At 25.5% G+C, this 27,882-nt stretch overlaps 4 protein-coding genes and 1 long non-coding RNA gene across 7 annotated transcripts; 3 read left to right on the plus strand and 2 right to left on the minus strand.

Annotated features, from left to right (window-relative positions):
- Nucleotides 1-3,776: 3,776 nt before the first annotated feature.
- Nucleotides 3,777-8,546, minus strand: LOC112681008 (GRB2-associated-binding protein 1). The gene is made up of 6 exons (XM_025551275.1): nucleotides 8,314-8,546; nucleotides 7,198-7,326; nucleotides 6,893-7,070; nucleotides 5,927-6,829; nucleotides 5,709-5,866; nucleotides 3,777-4,330 (listed from the first exon to the last, which is right to left on the minus strand). The coding sequence occupies exons 1-6, from the start codon at nucleotides 8,404-8,406 to the stop codon at nucleotides 3,995-3,997; spliced, it is 1,797 nt and encodes a 598-aa protein (XP_025407060.1). The 5' UTR covers nucleotides 8,407-8,546; the 3' UTR covers nucleotides 3,777-3,994.
- Nucleotides 8,547-13,122: 4,576 nt separating this feature from the next.
- On the plus strand, nucleotides 13,123-15,770 carry LOC112681009 (eukaryotic translation initiation factor 2 subunit 1). 2 transcript variants are annotated; one of them, XM_025551277.1, is made up of 6 exons: nucleotides 13,123-13,158; nucleotides 13,386-13,629; nucleotides 13,702-13,930; nucleotides 14,365-14,597; nucleotides 14,809-14,924; nucleotides 15,531-15,770. In XM_025551277.1, exons 2-6 carry the CDS (start codon nucleotides 13,392-13,394, stop codon nucleotides 15,696-15,698), a joined length of 984 nt encoding a protein of 327 aa, XP_025407062.1. In that variant the 5' UTR covers nucleotides 13,123-13,158; nucleotides 13,386-13,391; the 3' UTR covers nucleotides 15,699-15,770. The 2 variants fall into 2 exon arrangements, with proteins under 2 accessions (XP_025407062.1, XP_025407061.1); XM_025551276.1 differs by lacking the exon at nucleotides 13,123-13,158 and adding an exon at nucleotides 13,165-13,297.
- Nucleotides 15,771-16,257: 487 nt separating this feature from the next.
- LOC112681018 lies at nucleotides 16,258-17,863 on the minus strand. 2 transcript variants are annotated; one of them, XR_003148368.1, is made up of 3 exons: nucleotides 17,654-17,863; nucleotides 16,808-16,890; nucleotides 16,258-16,697 (listed from the first exon to the last, which is right to left on the minus strand). It is a non-coding gene; the product is annotated as an uncharacterized LOC112681018 (long non-coding RNA). The 2 variants fall into 2 exon arrangements; XR_003148369.1 differs by having other exon boundaries at nucleotides 16,258-16,735.
- A 642-nt stretch (nucleotides 17,864-18,505) lies between these two features.
- On the plus strand, nucleotides 18,506-20,927 carry LOC112681017. Its single transcript, XM_025551287.1, has 2 exons — nucleotides 18,506-19,150; nucleotides 19,667-20,927. The coding sequence occupies exon 2, from the start codon at nucleotides 19,696-19,698 to the stop codon at nucleotides 20,836-20,838; it is 1,143 nt and encodes a 380-aa protein (XP_025407072.1). The 5' UTR covers nucleotides 18,506-19,150; nucleotides 19,667-19,695; the 3' UTR covers nucleotides 20,839-20,927.
- Nucleotides 20,870-22,975, plus strand: LOC112681005 (52 kDa repressor of the inhibitor of the protein kinase-like). Its single transcript, XM_025551272.1, has 2 exons — nucleotides 20,870-22,111; nucleotides 22,934-22,975. Exons 1-2 carry the CDS (start codon nucleotides 20,870-20,872, stop codon nucleotides 22,973-22,975), a joined length of 1,284 nt encoding a protein of 427 aa, XP_025407057.1.
- The last annotated feature ends 4,907 nt before the right edge of the window (nucleotides 22,976-27,882 follow it).

The raw sequence follows: 27,882 nt of genomic DNA on the forward strand, positions 1-27,882 counted from the left end.
TCTTGTATTCAAACCTAATTATCAGAGTCAAACAATACCTAGTTTTTAATAATTTATTTTCATACATTTTTTTGAAATTGGAATCAATTCATTGGTAATTGGAATAAAGTTAAGTATTTGAAATGAAATTTCCACATAACGTCATTATTATAACTGCATGGATACAAATTATAACATAAAAATTAATTGCTTTACCGTAATCCATAGAAGTGAGCACAAACCAGTACACGAAATTTTAGAAATTTTAACAGGGTTAATAAATCATAGCCTCTAAAAATATTACTTCGAAGCCTAAATCTATAAGAAGTATGATCATAATTTTTAAAATTATTAATGACTAAAATGTTTATTTTTAAAACCTATATGTATTTCAAATATTCTTACAGTTTCGAAGTTAAATTATTTATTCTCTATATTTCACAATTTATATTTTTAATAAGTTATATATTAATATGGACAAAATGATTTGTATTAATAACAATGAAATAATATCGGATATCAAAAGTTTCACGGGAATTCTATAATTCATTGAAAATTTACATTATAATAATGAAGTTATCAAGGAAAAATATGAGCAATAAATTTCTGAGTTATAAATTTTATTGCTCATATTTTTAACTATTATTATTATAGTTATTTATAACTATGCAATTAAACTTCTGAAAAAAATTAACTGCATAGTTATAAATACAACTAGGTAGGTACACTAAAATGCATAGATAGTCAATTTAGCATTGTAAACAGCTAGTAGACATTTTAGTACAAATACATTTATTATTATAAAATGTGTGAACTATATAATCAACACAGAAGCTAATTTTTTATAAATTATTTATTAATACTTTACAATTACTTATTTTAACCATAAAATTAATTTATTTTATTTCTAATAATTTGTTGAGATGAACACCTTTATTTTTCACATCGATCATAATATTATAGCATTTGGACTTAAAATTTTAGTAATTGAGAAATTAATAAAATTAATTTACATTAAATATATACTATATACAAGAAGTTGGAACTTTTGAAGAAAGTAGGTACTGTCAAATGGCCAAACTTGGGACAATTTTGAAATTCAATTATAAATAATTTTAAGATTAATTAATCTACAAGTATGTTCAATGTAACATTTTTTTTTTTTTTTTTTAGTTAAAGTTTGATTTATTGATTTCTGTTGCATTTGAATCATATAAATTATTCTTTTTAAGGATTTTTTTTATTTTTTTGCTTGTCCCATGTTGTACAGAACTTCGACAAAATGGAATATTCGTTTTCCTTATGAAAAACCTATTTTATCTTTTATTTAAACCAACATGGGACACTATTTAAATTTTTTGAAAAATACTAAATAATTTTCTGAATTGAACAATTATATTTTGTACCTGGTGAGTATATAGACATATAAAAACATTCTTGTTAACCAATTAAATAAATCTGATAATTTTTAAATAACATTAAAAAAAAAAATAATAACATTCATGTCAGGTATTAAATAATATCCAACATTTATCCATCTGTACGCAATTAAAAATATAAATGTAGGTAGTATTTAGACTAAATTATATAAGGTTAGTCTTATTTTAATGGAATGAACTTGTTTAAATTTACCTTAAGTATAACTTGAACCCTGGTTGAATAATAGTGGCCCAAGTTGGACTAAATAAGTAAAACGTAATTTACATAAATATATGCAGGATTATAATAATTTATAATATTAAGTAGAACACAAATCTGAATATATTTTTTCTTATCATTTTTTATGTAAAACGACTCATTCAATGAGAATTGGTGAAAGTTTAGGGACCTTTTCGAAAAGATAGAAATTAATTAATAAAAATAAATACTTACTTTTAAAATTTGTTGCTATAACACTACCAAAGTGATTTTAAATATTATTAAGATAATAACAAAATATTTGTATCACATTAATTCATTTATAAGAGATTGTTATGTAGGTAAAACTAAAAGACGATATTTTTGCCCCATATATACATCAGATATTTATTATTAACGCTGTTCTTGTTTAGATAATATGGTGTTTAAATAGATTAAAATAATTATACAGGTGTACATACAATAATGAAAAGACTATGTTTAGTAATTTAAAAATTATAGTAACACACATGAGACAAATATGTTTTAAAAGGAGTTGGGGCATAGATAAAAAAATAAAATCATATTGGCATTATAAAATAAAATATATTTTATATAATATAAGTATATTGTATATATTTGTTTTGGTAATTTTAATAAAAATTATAATACGTATAAACTTTAAAAAATATATAATTTTAACAGTCTAAAATATATCAGAAAAACTTAGGCTATATAATTTTGCCGAAACTTATTAATGTAGGTAGTATTTTTAATTATACATAAACGTTATAAAAATAATGAACATATTAGGTAGTTAAACATTTGAAAATGAGTACAAATATAATAAATAAAATAATAATTCAAATTTTACTATGGTATAAGTAAATATAATTAATATTAAGTATAAATATTTTTAATGAGATTATCTTATATTAAAAAATGAATAACAAGAATAACTTAATAAGAAGGTCCATAAGCCAAAATATTAATAATCATATAATAAATTTTAAACATATATATATATATACATAATTTAATGAGAAACATAAATTTAACTAAAATGCATAACTGCATAACAAAGGTGTATAAATATACAAAACATTTGAGTTAATTTTTTTTTTTTTAATAAAAATAAAGTCAAATATCTGGTGACTGATCAAATAATTAGATAATAGACAGTTTTAAACAGATACATAAAAATAATTTTTTTTATGACTTGGAAAATAAATTAATATTTTTTTGAAGCTTTGTGGTATTAATTTATAATTCAGAGAACTGAATAGAAATTTAAAATAATTTTATGTGTCAGTTAATTAAATTAATTTAAACTGTCTATACATTTTTAACACATTTAAATGTCAAAAAAATTAAGTTAGTAATAATGCTTCTATTTATCTATTTAATAGATATTGTTAATAGTAAAAAAATATATTTGATCATTGTAACAACATGTGTCATTATGTCATTATGTGAAAACATAATAATATGTTTCGAATAATAAGAAATACAAAATTAAGTAAGAAGTGTGGATTTGTTACCTAAGGTTTGTCTACATACACACACACTAACACAAACTTAACATATAACATGTGATTTAACTTATTTAAATTCATAAAAATAATAATATGATTATTATATTAAATTTATAATAATAATATTATAAAGTTCAAGATATAAACTTGTACAATTACACATTAAATGGCAATACCTTATGAAAATATTTAATTTATTATGAACATGTACTTAATATCACAAACATGTAAGTAAACCAATGTTTTAATATAGATAAATTAATTAATTTATGAAGTTTAAAAATAATGTTAGAAAATGTATAAACCTTTTAAATCTTAATTACTTTGTGAACTTCTATGACCCATTAAAATGATTTTATTATGTCTCATAAAAAAATATGCTATAAGTTCAATAAATATTTTGATTTTGTTATAAAATAGTTCAATTGTTTAATTGATTATATCTCTTTAAATTATATATTCTTCAAAATTTAAGTCATAAAAATGCTATTAAAAATAAGAAACATAATTAATAAAAATATTTTGTTTGTATTTCTAAAAATGTTGAATGTTTTCCAAAATATGTTAAATTAGTAGTTTTAGTTCACAAAGCAAATAAATTATATGTGATTTGAGAAAAATTATTAAAAAAATATTTGTCTTTAATAAAATATAAATGAATAACTTCTCATAGTGTTAATATTAATATATTTATATAATTTCAACATGAAAGCCCTGAATAGTATACAAGCTACAATAAAAGCTTTAATTGACCTATAAGATATGTAAATGTTAGGGACAACAAAATTGCTCAGTTATTACTTAGACTTATTTTTAAATATGTGATAAGCATTTAATGATTACAATTGAGCACCTATAATAAATTAATTGACCATGTTTTGTCGACCTAGTTGTCGTTCTTGTTCAGTACGTTTTCTGGTCATTAACAAAGCATTTGTTTTCAAGAAATCTACAGTTTTATATTGGTATGCGCCATCAATCATGGAATAATCACGCCTACCTAATAAAGTAGCAAATTGCCCACCTACATTTGAAGGTTTTTTCTTGCTCATTGTTCTTCCTGCTGTTCGATTATTTGCTGAATATTGTTTTTCACAAGATTCAAATTGAAGATCTAAATATTGAATATCATTAAAACAGCTTGCTTCAGCAAGGTAACGTGAATTTGATGATATCTTGTTGATTTGATATGAAGACACCTTAAAATTATAAATTTATAAAATTAATATTTTCACTAATATATAAATTGTAAATATTTGATGTTAGATAACATAATAAAGTAAACTTTATCTAACGACTATACAATAAAATTTCTTAAATTTTACATTTAAATTAACTTATGGCTACAACAATAGCTCTTGTGGAGTCCTATATCTTTCTTATCAAGTTTGCAATTTTATTTAATACAATTATTTGTGTGAAATTAAAATAACTTAATCAAATAAACCGCAATACAAGCAATAAAAATTGGTTTAAACTTAGGGAAATAAACTTTAAGGGTAGTAAAATTTTGCCTTAGTCTAGGAAATTTGAAGAGAAATTAATTTATAATTTTAAAGTTCATAAAAAATTTAAAAATAATTGAACATGTATAATAAAATTAATTGATCATAAAAATATGTTAAGTTTTGATTTAACTATGAAAAGTATTGGCGTTTTGTTTTCTTGCTTGTTAACATATTTAAAAATAAAAATGTATTATTAAATACAAATTGTTATTGGCTATAATTACAGGACAAACTATTTAAATTACTGAACGATACACTACGAAAGAGATCTCAGAAAACTTGAAGGAAGCATTATAATATATATACTTTAAAAAGCAATGATTGATAAATGTAACAAATTCAAAATGATAAGTTTAATGGCACATGCAGTAAAAATAATATACAATTGAATTAAGAACATAGTAGAAAAAGTTCAGAAGAAAGAACGGTACAAAAGAGGCAATTTTAAGTTTAAAAATATTAGTATAAAACAATTGAATTCAGTGAAGACGCATTTAAAACATTTATAGATTTGAAAAGGAATTTTGATAAGGTACTATGAAAAACCAATCCAACACTTTAAAAGGAATAGGAGTTGACTACAGAGATAGAAGTATAATAAGACTAATCAGCTACAATAAAAGCAATAGACAAAACAAAAAATGCTAGAATTAGGAAGGGCATAAGACAAAGAAGTCCACTCTCAACAGTACTATTTAATATTTATGTCAAACAGTCTATTAAAGAAATTAGAGAAACATTTATTAAAAATTAAGTAGGCAGAAAAGTGGGTGGAATATATATACATAAATATCTAACATAAGATTTGCTGATGATATTACACTATTAGTCATTATTGAGCGCAATTTGGAAAAAGCACCGGAAGAGATGGTTATATGCTTCTAAAAAAAATAATTGATTATAAACTGGCAAAAAATGTTAAGATATAATATGTCAAAAATTAGACCGAATTTGAAGAATATGCAAGCAGGGAATCAAATGCTTGAACAAGTAGGACATTTTAATACATAGGCAGCTCAATTAACCAAGATACATTAGATAATTAATAAAAAATATATTTATATATTACTTTGTCTGAAGCTATGTGATCATCAGATGCTGAGTGACGCCTATGAATACGACTTTGAGGTTCAAAACTTGTAGGAATAGTGTTGGGTCCCATACGTGACTTTTGACGGCTTAAGCTGCCCATTGGTGGAGGACATAATCGTAGAGTATTAGTTGTATCTAAAAGTAATTTATACAATTTAATATAGATGTATATATAAACAACATATAAATATTTACCAGCAAAAGATTCTTGATTTTTTTTAATCTGAGTTGTTGGTTTAAGTCTTCGGTTAACAATTGGGGGATTAGCCATAGGTGCCAATGGTGAAAGCTCAGCAGAAGTATCAGAAAATTTTCTGCCTGGTTTTAATTGGCGATTAACAGCAGGAGGAGTTTGTTCTAATGAAGCTGAACTCGCATAAACAATTACAGAAGGTGAATTTATAGAACTTGGAGATTCCAATTCTGCACTCTTGCCTTCTTCAACTTCTTTTGGCATACCATCTTCTTCAAATTCATATACAAAAATATTACCAGGTACTTGACCTGGAGCTGTATTTATATAACGATTTGTCCTTGATTGTGACTGAGTTGGTGTCATTTGATGAGACCTTGGAAAGTCATAAGTTTCATCAACAGTAGAAGATTCAACTATTTTTTCTGTTTTCATTGGTGGGGTTGGATTTTCTAATAAATGAGAAGGTTTTGGTGGCCGTGGCGGTGCTGTTAAAGAACCATCTGGTAATATTTTGGTAAACCTTCTATTGGCTGCTACAGGCAAGTCTGGTGAGTTTTGTGATAAACTAGGGAATGTACTCCAATTGACAGATGGTCGTCCTAATGTACTACCATTTACTGAATCATCATCAGTGAAAACAGATTCTGAACCAGGGCTTGGTGGAGGTGATTCTGAAAGTCTTGGTGTAGGTCGTATGCGACGTGGTAAATCATAAGATTCTTCTATGGTTGAACGAGGAAGAATTGGTAGTAATGGCTTCCCAGATATACACTCACTAATAGGTATATAATGGCTAGAAGATGTGCTAGTTGGAGAATCAGGAGATGAATGTTCTTCATCATGTTCTTCAACACTAATAGGAAATGGTCTGGTCATGTTATTAACAGATGGGCAATCAAAGTCTAAGATAAAATATAAATAATTAAAAAAAAAATAAAATTAGTTCATTTAAATCAAATATTTACCAGCATTTTCATCAACAGTAAATGGTTTTAAGCCACAAACATGACACACAAAATCAACCCATTTGTTCATATCTTCTTCTGATTCAGCTGCTAAGTAATACGTTCTTTTTGGTGTTTTTATATCAAACATATAATGATATTTAGATTTGCGATCTTCAAATCTTAATCCAGCATCAACCTAATATACAAATAAATTTTTAAACGATTGCAAGAAAACTTATATGGATTATGTAAAAAATAATTATTAAACCAAACTATTAATTAACCACTTATAAAAATATTAAAATTAAAATAATAAATTTTACTTGTTCACATTGATCCAAATCAATTCGTCCCTTCATTTTTCTGCGACTTTTATCTGTATAATAAGCAAGAAAATATTGTCCAGGTAATTCACCAGAATGACGTAACACAAACCATCTTCTACGCCATTTCTATTAAAAAATTAAAAATTAAATTATAAATATCTTATTTTATAAACCATAATTATAATCTAGCAAAATATAAATCATAATACGTAATTGAGTTATCTATAAAAATGTTAAATATAAAATACAATTTAATAATATTTGATGTGAACATAATAGGTTCATAAACATGAATACTTTATATTTTTGTAATGAATTAAGTATAATAATTATTATTCTACAATAAAGTTACTGAAAAATAATTGGCATATTTAATAAATTACCATAAGTGTCACTATAATTTTGAAATATGAAATTTAAGTACTAATAATCAAAAAGCTTTATCCCTCCCTCTATCATGCTTCCATGAACACTAAATTTAACTATCAATACACAATTTATAATTAAGTAAATATAAACAGAAAATGTACCTAATCATGTTTAAAATATTATGTAGGTATATCAAGAAAATAAAAATAAATTCCATAAAACATTTTAGAGAAGGCTGAATATAATTCAGAGTAGACTTAATTTGAACAAATATTTTATTGTAGTTGACTTAGGTTGCTATCTCAAAAAAAAAAAATTAATGTTAAATTTTTCCTTTAATATTTAATATAATCTTATGAAAATTAAGATTTTTGACTAAATTTCTTATGAATATATAAAAACACAGCACAATTCAAAAAAAAAAAAAAAAAAATCAATACATAAAAATTAACTTGTAAATAAATTTTTAATAGTTGAGTAATGTAAAAATACCTAATTAAAATCTATTATATTTATAATTATTATTTAACACTAAGTATATTATTTAAAAAATGTACAATTTTTAGAAAATCAAAAATAAGTCTTTAAATATGCTTCTAATCTATTTAAATTTTTATGATTTACTAATATTTCAAAGTAAAAAAAAATAATATTTAGTATATTCTGACATGACACAATTGTTCATATCACAATGTAGAAATTTAAATTTAAATAATTATGAATAAAAATAGGAATAGAACTTACTAATTTTACACTGACTGCTTTGAGAACTCTCTTTGCAGGAGGTGATTTTGTCAACCATCCTTCGTGTACTATCTCCAAATTTTCAGAAGACATGGTCGATGGAAATCCTTGGCATTTAGTTACATCTATCACTTAAACTTAACGACATATAATGGTTGACATAATTATGTGTCACAATTTTAACGCGAAGAACGCAAATTATGAAATAAAAAAAATAAAAAACACTTCTCGGAAATTTCTAATGATATCAACACTATATGTTGGTCACAATGTTGTAACACAGTGCATTCGGATCAGCTGTCGATAGATAACAGCTAACAAGTAAGGTTAGCTGTCTTTTGACATTGTATCAATAGAATACTTTACTTTTTACTTAAATATATATTTAATCTAGTAAATAATAATAACAATGTTACTGTATACTATATAGTACATTGTATTATATATATATATAAATATATCATATTGGTTATATAGTAAATGACAATATTTTCAATAGCTGACAAAAGAACAATATTTCGTTTAGGAGTATTAAATAAAAAATATATCTAATTTTTCAATGACCTAAACAATTTCTAATCGATTTTATGTTACTAGCAGTTTAAACTGCTAAATTATTGGAATGGGTTGCACAATAAATATACACAGCTTTGGGATACAGTGGAAAGTCAATTATCCGCACTACAAAATTGTTGTGTATAAATTAATTTTTAACTTAATTTAATTTAGTGTTATCATTCGTTATGTTCCTTTTGTCGTGTACATATTATGAAATGCGTTATAATTTTATTTTGTTTTTATTTTATTAAATTTTTTATATTATATATAAATATTATATTTTGGATTATATCTAGTAATTTAATTTTTGACTTTATTTTTAATTTTTCTAATGGTTATTTGATTATCCGCATCCCCAATTAGTGCGGATAATCACCGCCCCACTGTACTTGGATCTGCTTGTACACGTTGGAATTTTCCAGACATGATAATTGCTACATATATTTTTTTTTTTTGGAAAAATAAGACGCTATTGTATTTTTTCAATTATTTTCCACTTCATATATTTTAGGAATAAAATGACAAAATATATGACTTTAGTAGGTAATAGGTAGTTACTAGGTACTGTTCAAACTGAAGAATAATGATAAATGTTTCAAAAATTTATACAGTACACAATCACAAAAGCACAGACGTGTGATATATATATATATATATATATAAAATCTATAGCGCGACGATGTAAGTAATTGCAATACAAGTATAAAATATAAATGATTGCAAAATATTAGAAAAATAAGTACCTGGAGGTGATCTATTCCCTCGCCCCTTAATTACGCTCTTGACCGCTACTTATCATAAAAATTGTGGACAATAATACAGTTAACTATACAAACATAAATAGTTTATATATAAATAATCGAAATTTGTAGTTTCCCAAAAAAGTGATTTCATAAATATTTTTCGAATCGTTTTTTTCTTAATCTCTCTAGCTGTTTCACCAATTTATAAATTTGCCTTTGGATGGTTAGATCTTTAATATTTTTTTTAATTTCATAGGTTATCTTGATGTTGATATGAAACGTTATAAATGTTAAATCAACTAATAATTAGTACATTTCTAATTTTCATTTGGATATACGAGTACATCCCAGATATTTTTTAAAAGTATTAAAACTGAAGATTTAAGTCGTGAAAAACTTGTCTAAACAACAAACTTGTCTACGTTATTTCAGTTTTAAATATACTGATGCCTGATTTCAATAAAGGCAAAACCCCTCTGGATTATACCTTTACCATTCGGAAATCGGAATATGATAAACTTATTGGCAGTTGTGAGTTGATATTTTAAATTGGCTTTAATCCAACAAAAGTATCTATCCCAAGACTAAAATTATGTGATGCGAATATTAATTTGTATACATAGTTACAATAATATATGAGTACCTATTACATTACATTTTAACCTTAGTCTTAACTAATCAACCGGAACTTAAAAACTTGATGATAATGTATTTTTTAAATAAATTCTTATATTTTATAATATTTACATAAGTATCATAAAAACAACATTAAATTTCTTTTTATGTAATTAGTAATTTGTAAAATCCGTTGCAATTAAATATATAATAATAGTAATATTTACAACTAAGTATTCGCATACCTTTTGTATAATTTATTGAAAATTATTTAGACAAATATTAGTATATTTAGGTACCATATACGTCCATATCACGTAAGTAAAAATATGTATTAATTATAATATTATCAAATTTAATACGTTTAATACTCGTATTATTATGTTATGCATTTTTCAAAATGAAATTACTTATTAATCGCTTGGACTTATAATAAAAATGAAGTTATGATAATTTACTGATTAATTCAGAAGTATTTTACCAAAAAAAAGGTGTAAGAAATAAAAAATAAATAATTTTACTTACAAAAAATCAGTATTTATTATATATTGTGAAAAAAAAATTATTAAATCTGTTAAAAGACAAAATGCTTAATACTATAATTCGTAGCAAGGTTTTAAATAATACTATCAAAACTGTCTACCAGCTCAGTATAAAAAACTGAATATTGAATTTTTCAAACTATTAACATCATGATAGGGATATTATTCTGAATTAATATTTATAGTTATATCTTACACAAATGTATTACTTTGATTACCATTACCCATAAAGAAGTTATAATTCCTTGGATTTGAAGTGTTGGTTATTACATAATACGTTAAAATATTATTTTAAGTTTAGTACTTATAGGCTATAAGCAGTGCCGGATCTAGAAAATTTGATTCCCGGTGTTAATACAAATGCAGCTCCTTTACTAGTTGGAAGTACGGGGTATGTGCATGACTTTTTATTTTTCATAAACTTAAGAGCGCCCTTATATTAACAGCGTCTGGGGTAAGCATAACCTTATGTTACACTTCTAGATTTAGCACTGGCTATACGTTTCCTACCAATATGAATATATTTCTTTGTAGTACCAATAGTATTTTATGTTGATCAATTATTTTATATAAATAATTGGAGATTCCATTTTTTTGCAAGAATCAAAGATCAAATTATTAAGGAATATAAGAACTATAATTACTTCATGCAAGTATTGGATAGAGTAATTAGTTTAACACTAGACATTTTACATAATATATTTAAGGTAAGTGTCTTCTGTTAAAATGATTACCTTGCAGTATTCAGCCCACATTATTGCCACTATTATACTATATATAAGAATGCATTTAAATAAGTATGTATTCATAAATTTATAAAAACGTAAAATTTATTTAAATGTTGAAAAGTTTGTAGAAAAATTTCATTAATTGAAAATATTGGTTGTATAATAAACATAACCTGTAAGATATGACATACGATGAAGAATACATGCTCCATACTTTATATTAATGGTAAATTTTAACTATATTATGTACAAATGTGTTTTTTTATATAGTTGGACATTTTATTGTCCAGATTAAAATCTCACAAGGAATTGATAAAAATGTTTAGACGAGTTAGTATTTTAATAACGATTTGTAATCAGATTATTTTATTTTGTCATTATTTGTATGCAGTGGCGTACTCGTATTAGGGATAATTTTTCAGGGGGTGCAAAATACAAAAATCTCTTACTGTTACAGTATAAGGAAATTTAAATGCAATAGTTTATTTCTTTTTTTTTTTTATTCGGTTAGGATTTTAGACACTGGTTCAAACAGGCGATTGTAAACTCGGCCCGGGGTTTTTGCAGGTAAAAATAATTTAGGTGTAAACTTGGCCCGGATATAAATGTACATATGTATAAACTTCTTATAATATTTTGAGAACCATTTACCATTACCCAGAGGACACCACGAGGAGTCGTTGTATACATTCCTTTTAGCATACTGAATATAATTTTTCTCCGTAATATCATTATTTACTTCGAATGTTTTTAAAAAAGCTGTACATTTGCGGTTTATTCATCGCCATTTTATTTCACCTGTAAATATCAGGCCGAGATTACAACCGACCTTTTTTATTACCTGAAATTTCCGAGCCGAGTTTACAATCTACCTACTTTATTACCTACAATTTTCGGGCCGAATTTACAACAAAAAAGGTAATGGCGGGCCCAGTTTACATTTGCCCTGATGTCCCTGTGCCTATGAATTATTAGCAAAGCCAATCCAATTAATAATTACAGCTTCCGCAAAAGAGTAAAAAATGAAGTCTTGGGGGGGAATACCCCTATTGCCTCCTCAAATACGCCACTGTTTGTACGGGTAAAATTAAAATATATAAAGTAAGTATAAAATATGTTATTCCTTTAATTAATTCAATCATAGTTTTAATGAAGATTTATGAAACTTTTGATAAACAAGTGTAGGCAAATATGATGTCAGAAATTTGATTTTGTAATATGTTTTTCGGAAATGTAAGATATTTTTGTATTTTATTATAAATGAAGAACATTTTATCAATTATCATATGAAAAAAAAAATATATATATATTTATAAATATAATATATTATATTAATTGGTCCTGAAGTGTATTATAAAATGAAAAATATCAATAAATTTTAAAACAACTTAGATGAATGGATATTATTTTGAAAAATGTAACTATATAATATGAACATAATATTATTGACTGTAAATTTTTAATTAAATGTTTAATATTTAAATATTATTTATTTTGAGGATTATTTAAACTCTGTTGGCGCTAAAATATATATATCATGGAAGATATCGTATAACGTATGACGTTATATGACCATAGTTACAGTGTGAGGTTATGTTTTTAGAATTGAGGAATTTAATCATCTTGTGATTGCTTCAGTACTATTGGTGTAATATTCATGTATATTTTAGATTAAATTTTGCTAAAAAATGTCAGGTCCATCTTATTTTGTATGAATCATAAAATTTGAATATTACTTTATTTTTCTTATTAAATTCAATAGAGATTAATTATTTATTTGTTCATTTTAATTAGATAAGTAAGTTGTGTAATTGACTATATACATACTTACCACATTATGTATTAATCATACCCAGTGTATTATACTATTATATTCTGGTTATTAGGTTAAAATGCCGTTGTCGTGTCGATTTTATGCTGAACGTTATCCAGAAATTGATGATGTTGTCATGGTCAATGTACGAAGTATTGAAGAGATGGGTGCATATGTGCATCTACTTGAGTACAATAACATTGAAGGCATGATATTGTTGTCAGAATTGTCCAGGCGGCGTATTCGTTCCATCAATAAATTAATTCGTATAGGCAAGACTGAACCAGTAGTTGTCATTCGTGTAGACAAAGAAAAAGGTCATACAGGGTTTTAAAATTTTGTCATTTTTTAAAATATTCATCTTATATTTTTATTTTATTAATGTATAGGTTATATTGATTTGAGTAAAAGAAGAGTTTCTCCAGAAGACATAGAAAAGTGTACGGAAAGATTTGCTAAAGCAAAAGCGGTTAATTCCATTTTGCGGCATGTTGCTGAACTTTTAAATTTTGAATCTGATGCTCAGTTTGAAGAACTATACCATAAAACAGCTTGGTTCTATGAAGAACGAACAAAGAAGAAGTCATCTGCTTATGATTTTTTTAAACAAGCAGTTCAGTAAGTCAAATACATTTTATAATTATTAGATTATTCATATTTATTATTAGTTGAATAATAAATTTTACAGTTAAGTAGCAATTTACAATACAATTAAATTTATACTTTTTTAAAATAAATGTATTTTACTTGTAGATCATTCTTTATAATTTTATTTTTAAATGTGTATTTTTATTTTATTTTTTAAATAAATTAAAAAAAAATACTCTATTTGTCTGTTTAGGTTAGACATATTAACAATATAATTGTTTATTTTATATTTTTTGTACATTGTCTAAATGGCATATATTTAATACATACCTAATAATAATTTTAAACTTTAATTAATATTTTAAATTGATTAATTTAATTTCCTTTATTTATTATTTACATTATTATCTATTTGCCATAATATTTTATTGTTGGGATTATTGATTGATCTTTTATTATTTTAGAGATCCTTCTATATTGGCAGAATGTGGATTAGATGAAAACACTCAAAATGTATTACTTAACAATATTAAACGTAAATTAACTTCTCAAGCTGTTAAAATAAGAGCTGATATTGAAGTTGCTTGTTATGGATATGAAGGAATTGATGCTGTTAAAACAGCATTAAAATGTGGTCTAGCATGTTCAACAGAAGAACTTCCAATCAAAATAAATTTAATTGCTCCACCATTATATGGTAAACTATACTAAATTTTAATAACAATATTAACATTAATAAATTAAAAGGCAAAAACAAGCATAAGCTTGTTAAACAGTAGTTTTTGTATAAATTAGTTTTGAGGTATAACTTTTTAATCTAAATATTTATTTTACTTTATTAAGTATTTTGATATAAAATTTTTATATTAACCATAGTATAAAGTATATCCATGCATAATTTTTTTTAGTAATGACTACTGCTACACCCGAAAAAACTGATGGCTTAAAAGCATTACAAACAGCTATTGAAGAAATTGATAAATCTATTGTTTCTCTTGGTGGTGTATTCAAAATTCAAATGCCGGTAAATCAATTTATAACAAAAATGTATTCTTAAATTATTTTACAATAATGCAATTTTATTTTAATCCTTTTGATCAGAGATTTTCAATATTTAAGCTGCTGTCTCTTTAAGAAGTAAAATTGTTTAATGCCTCCTATCAAATCTCCATTTTACAAATGTACAAAATACCAAGTATTCAGTAGTTCAAATTTTGTGATGTTAGCTTTAATATTAAAGTATCGGTTTTGTACAATATTTTAATTTTAAGTGACTATTATATTTCACATACTTGTAATTCATTTAAAAATTTAAATATCACAAAAAATTACCATTAAAACACAAATTATTCTATTTATATTTAATAATATCAAAATTTACTTTAATATTAAGGCTAACAGCCCAATATTTGAACTACTGAACTCAAATTATTATGTTGTACGTTTGTAAGATGGAGATATCATATGCGGGTGTGGCATTTTCTCAAATTTTAAAAAAAATTTTATTTAGGTCATTAATTTTTCCTGCCCCTTTATTTTATTATTCTAAAATATAATTGATTAAAATGTTATTTAATATTTTAAACGTTAAAACTACTAATAAAATATTTTGAATTGCAATTTATTGTAGCCGAAAGTTGTTACGGCTAGTGATGAAGCTGACTTGGTAAGGCAAATGGAGAAAGCTGAATTGGAGAATGCTGAAGTTGCTGGTGATGATGATGAAGAAGATGTGGAAGGTATGCAAAATGGAAACGTGGATGCAGATGAAGATGAAGAAAATGTAGAAGAAGAATAAAAAATATACAACTAATATTGGTTGAATTATCTTTTTTCACATATTCTATTAAACATAGAATTTATGAATTTATTTAAATAGTATTTTTTTACCTCCTGAAGTATATTCTATTTATATGGTTACTGATTTTTTTAGAAATCTAATATTACAATGAATAACATATTTTTATTTAATCTGTTTTTACCTAATACTATTTAATCAGATGAATGTAATAGATAATAATGGTATGATTATTAGAATGAGAATACATTTAATTTAAATTTACCTTTAATTAATTCTTATAAAAATATTTGTGCTTAATATTTTTGTACTTCTAACCTTATATACCTATTTAACATGATTCTATTAAAAATAAATAATTAAACTACAATTTTATATTCACTATTCACGGTTACTTAAAATGATTAATATAGTTAAAAAAAAAAATTAAAAAAATACCCATTAATTATTGTTACTAATAAATTTAACAAACTTGATTTATTTGATATTAATGATAAAACAATAAAAGTATAATACATTTCATCATAAAATTAATATTATAAAAATTGCATGAGTTTTTAATTTTTTAATTTATTTAACTCGATTTAAAATATACAATAAATGAAGTAATGCATGTGTAAAATTATATATAAACTGCATCTCTACAGCATGCATTAAATACACTGTGAACTATTTTTTTAAAAAAAAAACAGAAAATTACTTCAGGTTTCATGGTCCCAGGAAGCCTTCAACTTTATTTAGGTACAAATTGTAAAAACAAAGATAACTTGTATTAACAAAATTTACGTGTGTATCCCAGGGGTTGGCAACTGGAGAACTGCGGTCCGGATCTGGACCAGGGAAGGCAATACTCTGGAACCTTTTTACTTTTATATTACTATTTTTAAAATATAAAGATTTGAAAAAGATTTTTTCACTGGACTTCATTGATTTATTATTTTAATCTTTAGGACTCCAATGTAAATTACTTGCCGACTCCTTGTCTATCCTCTCTTAATTCTATGGGGAAAAAAAAATAGTTCCCATTTTAATTCTAACTAAAATGATATAAATATATAAGTATATATGTATAATTTAAATATAGAATATTATTTATAAGCAACACTTACAATTTATCATCTTTAAATAAAAGCATTCTAGCCTTGATTTTCACTGCTGCATTTTATCTATGACTGTATGCATTTTTCTTCATCTACAAAACAATTAAACAATAAAAATATTGACTTGTTAAATTAAATAAACTGATAATGTCTGTCCTATTGTTATCATATTCACTTTTTCTTTTATAAAAAATAATACCCGAATTACCCAGTCTCGTCTTAAAGTTATTATAGTATTTTAATTTAGAACAATTATTATTTTGACTCTTAAAACAAAGTTTGGTTGAAAAAGCATTGAAATATTCCAATGTTTACTTTCTATTTATTTGTATATATGTTAATTTATATATAACCGGTAAAATCAATATATTCAACAAAATAAAAACTTCCTAGATAATTAAAAAGTAAAAAATAAGTTATTAATTTTACTCTGAACTAAAAACTGTTTTCACCATTAAATATGCGATTTTCGACAAATCCTGTCTTAATAAACTTAAACTTATTGATGAGTATTTTCCTTCAAAATTTAAAATTAATCGGTATTATAGTTTTTACTTAATACTAATCAGTGATCAGTATTTGAATATTATATAGGTACGGGTAACGATTGTATTTTGACTAAAATTTATTTGCATGATAATTAAGTTTTTTTCTTTCAAAATATCAAATAGCATGTAACCGAGATGGAAATGACGCAGTTCATCAATCCGTTTACACAAACTTCTTCAAATTGAATATAACTGAATTTTTCATTGCCCCAATGGTATAACCGTAAGAAAAAAATATCTTATAAATATACGTGGTTAGTTGTTAATACACCTCTGCTTTATCGAGAAAAGTTGATAATTTAAATACTTAGCAGTTTTGGTGCCACTTCACTTGTCGATCTCAATAAAGCTATTATTTTCGTTATTATTTTGCCAACACAGATTGCGACTGGTAGTGTTGTACAGCCGTGACTACAGTAAGTTCACCAAGTATATCCAAATCACTAAAATCTGTGAACACCCACTTATAAAATAAATTTTTTTAATATGCAAGTACATTTTTATAAAACACTGTATAGTATAAATATGCCTATTAACTATTAATTTATATTTCCTAATATTTATATTTATATTATCTAATCGGGTGGCACTACTGAGTGCCCTCCTCCATCTGTCATTCTCGATATGTAAATACTATCAAAATTACTTATTGTACTTAATTGTTGTATAGATTGTAATTATATTTAAAAAAAAAAAGAAATTTATCTTGCCTGATACATTTGAGTTATAGGATATTTGCCATTGTACTCATTATCTAATCACATTCTTTATGGGACAGGGGCGTATTTTAGGGGGGGGGCGATGAGAGCGATCGCCCCCTGTATTGATCATATGTGAGATAAACATTTCAAATTTTTTTGATGTGGACAGTGCCGCAATAACCGGGTGTGTTGCGTGTGTCAAACACACGGGCCCATAGCCCTAAGCTATAATCGGGCCCAATTATAATATTTGAAAAGTATATAGAAAGCAAGAAAATAAAACCATTTTGTAATGATAATTATTAATGGAGATTGAACAATAATTAATCGATTTTTTTTTTTTGTACATATTATCGTACATCAACGTTTCTTTTGCGACCTGTATAATCGAAATTCAAAATAGTTTGATTACAATTGATTAAAGGTACCTTTTCCCTGCAGAGTCCGGACATTCATTTTATTTACAGGCGGGCCCAAATAGTGTAGTTGCGGCACTGAATGTGGATCATTTTATAACAATACTTAGTGTCCATACCATGGCCGTATTCAGGGGGAGGGTTTTCCGGGTTCAAACCCCCCCCCAAAATTTGTTCAACATTTTTTTTTTGCCTATTCACTTGATGTTTTTTTTCTGTATTCAATTGAAATTCAATAGAAAAGTGTTTCTTAATCCATCGTCTAAGTCGCACATAAGGTAAATTATTATCCCAGACGTATTATTATTGTGTAAATAAAATAGAATTGTCTACGAGAATGTCTACGCGCAAAAATTGAATCTAAAACAGTGCACTGCTTTACGACGGGTAAAACTATGTATACAATGAGATAAGATCACGACTGACGTTATCGTTGTCGCCTGCCCATAGCTTTGGCTGTTCATATGGACGCACCAGAGTATTTACGTAGTTATTTTTAGTATTCTTCAAATTTTGATAGTGTACATACCTTATTAGAATAATCGTCGATGTTTAATTTCAACTCGAATAGAACTAATTCGGATAACCGATTACCGAATCATTTTTCTTTTGGATTCTCGTCATACAACACACCATGGCGGTGCGCCGTAAACATTGCTGTTAAACGTTTCTATTGATCTGAATTCCGTAAGTATATTTACTACCATTTTTTATTTAATAGTTTTAGAGTTATATTATTTATAAAATATCATAGCTCATTTATTTTATACCAGTTTATATGTTGGACAGTTAATGTAATTATGTACCTGCATAGTCTCTATATTATAGATATCAGTGGTGTTTATTCAGTGTGCAAGTTATGCATTAACGCCCAACTTTAATTATACATATTATCATTTATCAATCCTATTTATTTTAATCTTTTATTTTATTTATTTATTTTATTTTGATATGTATAATATTATGTAGCACATCTTGTAATTATTGTAATTTTTCGTGTAAGAAAATTAATGTCACAAAAAAATTACTTTTATAAAATGTCTTCATTTATCTTATTCATCAATATACAATTTAAGTGGCATTTAGGTTGATTTTAGACATTTTAAATAGATATTTCCTAAATAAAATTTTTAGTTATAACAGCTCCAAAATATTTATAAACACGGGCGAATTCTCACTTATGCACAATATGTTTATTTTTAGAATTAATACACAAAAATTAAATACCGAAAATGAAACGAGTTCAAAGACAATTGGACATCACTGCATTTACACAAATAAAAAAAGATAAGACAAACAATCCAAATTCTGAATTTCAACCAGTTGAACCTACTAATATTAATTATTCGAATAAAGATGTTTCTATTGAACAAGCTTACTTAGAAGAACTTCCCTCAGTTAGCAAAAATAGTATTGATATTCACAACCTTACTTCAATGCATAGCAATTATACTCCTTCTGTTTCTACCATGTCCAATAATTTTACTAAAACACCCATAGTTGGAGTAAATGATATTGGTAATTATGTCCATAATTTAGAAATTAACGATTTAAAAAAAGAGGAACTCTTAAAAACTCCGTGGGTTCCTTCTTCAACATATATTTTCCCTGTAAAAACCAAAAGAAATTTACGATTTCAATTATCTTGGATAAAACGATTTCCATGGCTTAGTTATTCACAATTATTTGAAGGAGCATTTTGTAGACTATGTGTTTTGTTTGCTCGAGAAAAAGGAGGTAATGGTAGCCATCAAAAATTAGGTGCACTTGTTTCTAAAGAGTATACTAATTGGAAAAATGCTTTGCAAGACTTTCAATTACATGCTACCACATCTTATCACAAATTGTGTGTCGAGAAATCTGATAGTTTTTTAAAAGTGAATGAAGGAATATCTAAAAATATAACTGAACAACTCAGTATTGAACGTTCTAGACAGATTGAACAAAATAGAAAAATTTTACTTTCTAATATAAAAACCATAATTCTTTGTAGTAGGCAAGAAATTGCTTTTCGTGGATCAAACGATTATGGAAATGTAATGAACATAAATGATTTTAATGACGGAAATTTTAGAGCTCTTTTACGGTTTCGTGTAGATTCGGATGACACTACGCTAGGAGAACATTTGAAAAATGGTCCAAGAAATTCTTTATATACTAGTCCTGGTATTCAAAATGACATAATTTCTATTTGTGGTGAAATAATCAAGTCAAAAATTGTCCAAAGAGTAAATGCTGCCGAGTGCTTTTCTGTGTTAGCGGACGAAACTACAGATATTGGAAGAATTGAACAAATGTCTGTATGTTTGCGTTATTATGACCAAAAAGATAAAAAAAATTCGAGAAGATTTTTTAGAATTTACACCGGCTGTTGATCTTAGTGGAAAAGGACTAGCAACTTTGATAATGGGGTGTTTACAGAAGAACAGTATACATTGTCAATTTTTAGTTGGACAAGGTTACGATGGAGCCTCTGCCATGAGTGGATATTTACATGGTGCTCAAGAATACATAAAAAAAGATTTTCCCATGGCACTTTATGTACATTGCAGTGCTCACTCGCTCAATCTAGCGTTGGCCAACGCCTGTTCATTGCCCTCAATAAGAAACTGTATTAGCACCATTCAAACTTTTGGAACATTTTTTCGCTCATCGGCTCAAAGAAGTGAATTATTGAGAACAACTATTATCGAAACTCTTTCAGAGACAAGGCATACCACATTAGTTGCATTATGTGAAACTCGTTGGGTTTATAAGCATGAAAGTGTCATGCGGTTCAAAGAACTATATCCCGCTATTATTGTTGCATTGGAAAAATTGGAGTCATCAATAAATAAAGAAACTGCTCAAAAGTCTTGTCAGTTATTAAGTACAATTAAAGACGCTAAATTTGTTATACCTCTCGTAATAATTGAAAATATTTTTTCGTATATATTGACATTGTGTAAACAGCTACAGACAATTAATGCTGATTTAGTCGAAGCATGCAATCATGTTGATGATGTGTTAGCCGTATTAGACGAAATGAGAGAAAATAACAAACAACATTTTTCAGACCTGTTTTCTGTTGTTGCCATCATGTTGAATAAAAATAAAGAAGACATTGTTTTGCCTCGTATCGCTAATAAACAAACACACCGTAGTAATGTGCCCTCTCATAGCTCTGAAGAGTATTACAATTTTAATATTTTTTTGCCATTTCTCGACTATATCAGATCACAGCTTTGTGATAGATTTCAGAAACACAAATCTTTAATAAGTTCATTACAACAAATCATTCCAAGTAAATGTATAATCGCTACCAATGAAGAAATAAACGACTGTGTAAACTTTTATTCTCAGATATTGATTGAGCCTAATGCTTTCAAAGCTGAATTTGCAATATGGAAGACAAAGTGGCTAAAAGAAGGATCTCGCCCAAAAACAGCAATTGCAGGACTTGACAATTGTAACCCTCTTTTATTTCCTAACATAAGGAAACTTCTACAAGTCTTAGTTACTATGCCTATGTCAACAGCGACACCAGAAAGAACATTTTCATCTTTAAAAAGATTGAAAACGTATCTCAGAAATTCGACTGGTGAAACACGCCTCAATGGATTGGCTTTAATGTCAGTTCACCGGGACATCAATGTTGATCCAGAAGAGGTACTTACTCAGTTTTCAAAATCATCAAGAAAAATAATGTTACTTTAAAATTAATAATCCTATAAATTGTCAAATTAAAAAATGTAAGTTACATGTTTTAATAATTATTAAATATACTTACTCTAATTATAATTATGTAACTATAAAAATATTTACATGTAAAATGTGGTTGTCAATTGAAATACCTTACGAGTAGTAAGTATTAAAGCAGAATGTATATTATATAATATGGTGAATAATATAAGTACATTTTTAAACCTAAAAACTAATATGGTTTGAATTGGTTAAAATTCTAAAAATCATGTTCTAGTTTCATCTTAAATTGAAAACCCCCCCCAAAAATAATGGCTGGATACGGCCATGGTCCATACCAGGGCACCAAAACGTTTATAAACAATTATAATTTATAAATATGCTTTCTGAAAATACGTTGGATATTGTCGACGCGGCTTGCCTCATCAAAAATAATTTCGGTGAACACCGGTGAAACATTAGTAGTAATACACTATACATAAGTTATAAATTGATAATAAATACATAGGTATTTTACGTGATATGTGCATTTTATTGTTGTTATACAACAAATATGATTGCTTTATTTATAAGTTAAGAGTTATGAGAATTACAAAAAAAAAATATCGTTAAAGGTATAATACACCCCGTATTTGTACGTATACACAGCAGATTTTCGATTTTCGGTGTATACATAATGTAAAATATTATTTTACGGGTATACGCTTCTAAAATAACTGGAAAACAAAAAAACTAATAATAATTTAACAGTTCATTGGAAAAAATTGTTATGAACCATGAAATTGATAGAAATATTTAGCTGTTGAAGATTACAGCGTACACTGTGTTTAATGTATTTTGTTAACTGCAGTGAATAACGTTGAATAAAATAGTATGGAGTGTGAACATTCAGCCCATGGTTCTTAAATCTGCATCATGCAATTTATAACGCGCTACAAATGTATATCTTGTGATGCTATATTTTGTAGTTTTAATAGAAGTTATAAACATATAGTTATAAAGGATTAATTAAATTTTTTCGAACGTAGGTATTCAGAGAAAAAAAATTGTCGAGCGGAGCAAGAAAATTTATTTTAAGATTAATATCCATATTTTTTAGTGCGTATACCCACACATATATTTATCAATATACCAGTGATTAAAGGTAACCTATATATAATATAATATATAAAATATGTAATGTTATTTTACATAGTATTGATTGCTAAATACTACATTTAATAACGTTTCGAATTTTACACTAATGTAAATAACACAAAACGCTAAACGGAAAATTTTTTAAACGTTTGAATTTGTATAACGTTTAAACGCTTAAATTTAATAATGTTTAAATTCTTTATAGTGTTATATGCTCAATTGCTTATAACGTTTAAATGTCCCATAACGATAAACAATATATATTATTTTGATTTAAGTCTTGGTCCATACTTAGTGAAATATCAAATGAAGCACAAGCGAAACTTTCAAAACACAGAATGGTGTTAAAAAAGAACTACACAAAAGTCTATTCTAAGTGGATCTTGCATTAGATTAAAAAAAAAAAAAGCACAAATATTAAGGATTCACCTGATTTAAATATTACCAAAAATTTTATTTGTAAATTTTGAGCCTGAATTAAAGAAAAAATTTGAATCGAAGTATTCTAACTTTACTGTTGACCTTGTATTTTATTTTCACGTGGATCAAACGTTTTGTCAAAATTTGGTTTTGATAATTTAAATAACTATCATAATTTGAAACATTGTCATGAAACAATTGTTTACATATTGAATGTTTAATCACTTTAAAAAAATTTGCTATTGTTAGAATCGAAACATGTCATAGTGAAGCTTATGAAAAAAGTATCAAAAAACATAACGAAACAATAAAAAATAATCGTTATGTTGTTAGCCGATTAATTAATGCAGTATGTTATTTTAAAAGTGATACACGTTTATAATAATTATAATGTTCATAATTTAAAATTTAATTCATATACTGTACAATAAAGTAGTATATTTTTAAAAATATTAAAAATGTTAAAAGGATGAAATTTGTTTATTCATAATTATGATTAGTTATTGTATTCTAATAACTTTTGAAAAAAAAAATATCACTGCTTACATCTTTTTAATAACCACGCCACGCCACTGCAAAATATACTGGAGCTGATGTCTTATTTTCAAGCGATTGAAATTTATTTGAGGTCATCGGAACCAGAAAAGAAATTCTTAGTATAAAGAATTTAATTAAAATGTATTAATTCAACCGAGATATTTATTCAGACCAATCGTAACATTGTAGTTAATGTAGGTATTTAACGTTTTTAAAACTTGTAAATTATGCATTTAAGTATGCTCATTATATTTTTACTTACTGTATTTACTATTATTTATTATTTGATTAAATACAATTTTAAATACAATGTAGTGAGTAGTAAATCTATTTTATTTACCGTCTTTTGCCATTCATTTTTTTTTCTTACGATACAAAATAAATAAAAGCAGTAATTTTTATATTTGTGTTTATAAAATGTTAACCAATAATGCAATAACAATAAGGATTCTATAACCTAACTGCTTTTTTTTTTTTTGTATTGTTAAATAATATTGGTACCTACGTATGTTTGTAAGTTAAAATTAAGTTGAAAATAAGTAGGTTAGATACATCTCTTCACGTTTCTGCATTGATATTGATTTTATTATTATATCTTTAGTAGAGTGTAAATGGTTTTGCTTCTAATGTGTGTATCAAATTAATTTTTTTAAATGGTGAAATTTTATAATTTATTATTTTTTAAAACTTAATTTTTTTGTTGACACTCTAAAGTCATAAAATCTTAAATGAGGAAAAATTATTAATTTTTCTTGTATTTTTATTTACTTTTTTCGAATATTTTTGTAAATCTAATTTATGTTGTAAATATTATTACATTATTATCATTATTAATATCCTTATTATATTCATAGGTACTTTAAACATATAATATATTTAACTATGTATTTATTTCAAGTAGGCATTATATTTAATTGTCACACTTATTAATATAAAATTTTACAGTTAATTATAATCCGTAAAATACATATCTAAAATAAAAACTTGTGACAGTAAATTATTTATGTAATTTATTTATTTATTTTTCAGTAAATTTATTTATTTAAAATATTTTTTAAGATTATATTTTAAATATGATAGAGCTTCAAGAATTTTTAATAATGGTAGGTACTATATATTTATGTCAAAATAAAAATAGGAAAATGTGGTATTATAAACAATAATATATTAGTAATGGTTTTTTTTAAATTAATAACGTAAAAATACCAGAAATTTGCGGAAAAAATTAAAATAAAGTAGGTACTTAATATTTATTTAAAGTAAAGTCTTTCTGGTTCATTGAATAATTATGAACGCAGTAATTTACAATGAAACGTCTCCGATCATAAATAAGAAGCGAAAAATACGGTCAAATATTTTTTTTTGACTGAATACCGGATAATTTAAATTTAGTAAAATTTAAGCATGTAAAATGGAGTAAATAATGAGTATAATTTTCCTATTTATACAAGTATGTGTCTAGATACTATACTGTCTTTACTTAATAGTATTAATTTCATAGATATGTAATATAGTTATCATCAATTTTAATAATTTGTTTTATGACTGTTGAATATTAATATTTAAATCATTTAAATCATATTATTTTAAAAAAGGCTCAATACAGAAATAAAAAGATCCGAATAAAAACATCTCATTGATTTGATATGTCAGTATCTAATCGAATATTTACAACGTGGCGTAACTCAGTTTTTTCTAGAGTAGGGCAGTTGGCATGCTCTTATTAAATTGCCGACTGGGCAGCTTATTATACTAAAGTGCCGGTAAACGTTTGAGGAGGGGACGTCAAACCAGTCTAAAAATATGATTTGTACTTTGTATTCATGTAATTTGCTTAGTACACGTTTTATTTTTCTGATTTACAAGACGTTAATGGCTTTATAAAAGGCGTATTCATATTTTGATGATGTGCCAATTTTGGAATAGCTAAACTCTAGACTGTGGCAAATTTTTAAGTTCCATTCCCTGCCCAAATAACGCCACTGATTTACTAAACAAAAGAACACGGTTAAATTGTAAAATCAAATGTGTGGTAGGTTATAGAGAATTGCCAGCCTATAAGCTATTGTTTAAACCGTGAAAAATTTATATTTTAGGGTATTTAAGCTCAATGATTGATTTATTTTAAATTGTACACGTAATGTGTTCTTATTTTAATATGTTTTGTAGAGGATCACGTTCATCCAACGTTAAATAAAAATTATATTATTTTTTCTAATTTAAAGTTCGATATTTCGTGTAAATTATTAGATAAAAATATTATTAAAAAATATCAATAAAATAATAATCAAAAATATATTCAAAAATATGTATTTATAGGTAAAAAACTAAAAAATTTGCACAAATTAACATAACATTTTAAGCTTTGAGTATAAGTTATAACATCATTTTGAAGAATTCAAAAATGTAATTGACAACATGGAAAATGAAGCAAAAAGCATTAAAAAACAATTTTGAATAAATTAAATGTGAAATGTAATCTTGCTTTCATTAAAGTAAGTTTTTTATTTATCGTTTAAAGCATCAAAAAACTTGAAAATTCTAATTTGTCGTTTGTCGACTCGTTAAATATTTTAAAACAAGTACAAAATTCTTTCAATGAACTTCCTACTCGGATAAATAGTACAATAATTAAAACGATATTTAAAAATGTTTTCGATAAAAATAATGGACTAATGATTTTAATAGAAATTTCGAAAATACTTCAAGGTAACAGTATTAATTTCAACGTTTCGTTTGTTCCAAATTATTCATCGGATCTATTACCAATTTTAAATATGTATCACTAACCAATTTTGACGTTGAATGCAATTTTTTATCCTACAAGTATATCCTTATAGATCGTCATTATAATTTTACAGAAATAAATATGGAACATACTTTAATAACGTATTGTTTTTTCAACTAATATATATATACAGTGCCAGCGGGAGGGGTTCAGAAAGTGTAATTGCACAGGGCCACGAGCTTCTATTTTGTAGTATATTCAGATCCGGGGCTTCGCGTTTAAAAGTTGCACAGGGCCATGCAAATCATAACGCCATTACTACATACATACTATGTTAAAATTGTTGTACTTTTTCCAACTATGTACCAAAATTTACTATTTACCTATCTAATTTTTTTGTTTATAATAACTGAAATTTTACTTTACGTGTTTTGTTTTTTTACTTGCATATTTTAATTTTTTAAAGTGCATATTTTACATTTTAAAATTCATATAAACACGGTCTTTAGTTATTACTGTTATTTATAATTTATATTGAGTCATATAAATTTGTACGTCACAAAAATGGTTGGTGTGTTAATTACATGTATTTACACGATCGTTATTTCATTTGGAAGATTCTATTTTATTTTTTCATGTATTCTTTTTTTTAGCTAAAAGTAAACCCTTTGTCAGATATACTTCATAACGTACAACTAACTTGGTATGACATATATTGATAAATCAGTTATAATCAAAGAAACCAATTTGTAACCACAAGATGAAGCATATTGATAAACATTACAACATACGATGTATTCAAACAGAATGAAAATTATTTGGAAGCTACCTGTGGTGTATCAATTGACGATTTATAACTGTTTCCATTCTTCAATATTTATTTGGTTAAATTGGTTTTATACCAATGTAACATTGC

The sequence above is a fragment of the Sipha flava genome, unplaced genomic scaffold (assembly GCF_003268045.1).
Source record: "Sipha flava isolate LNK unplaced genomic scaffold, YSA_version1 183_pilon_pilon, whole genome shotgun sequence".
NCBI lineage: Eukaryota > Metazoa > Arthropoda > Insecta > Hemiptera > Aphididae > Sipha > Sipha flava.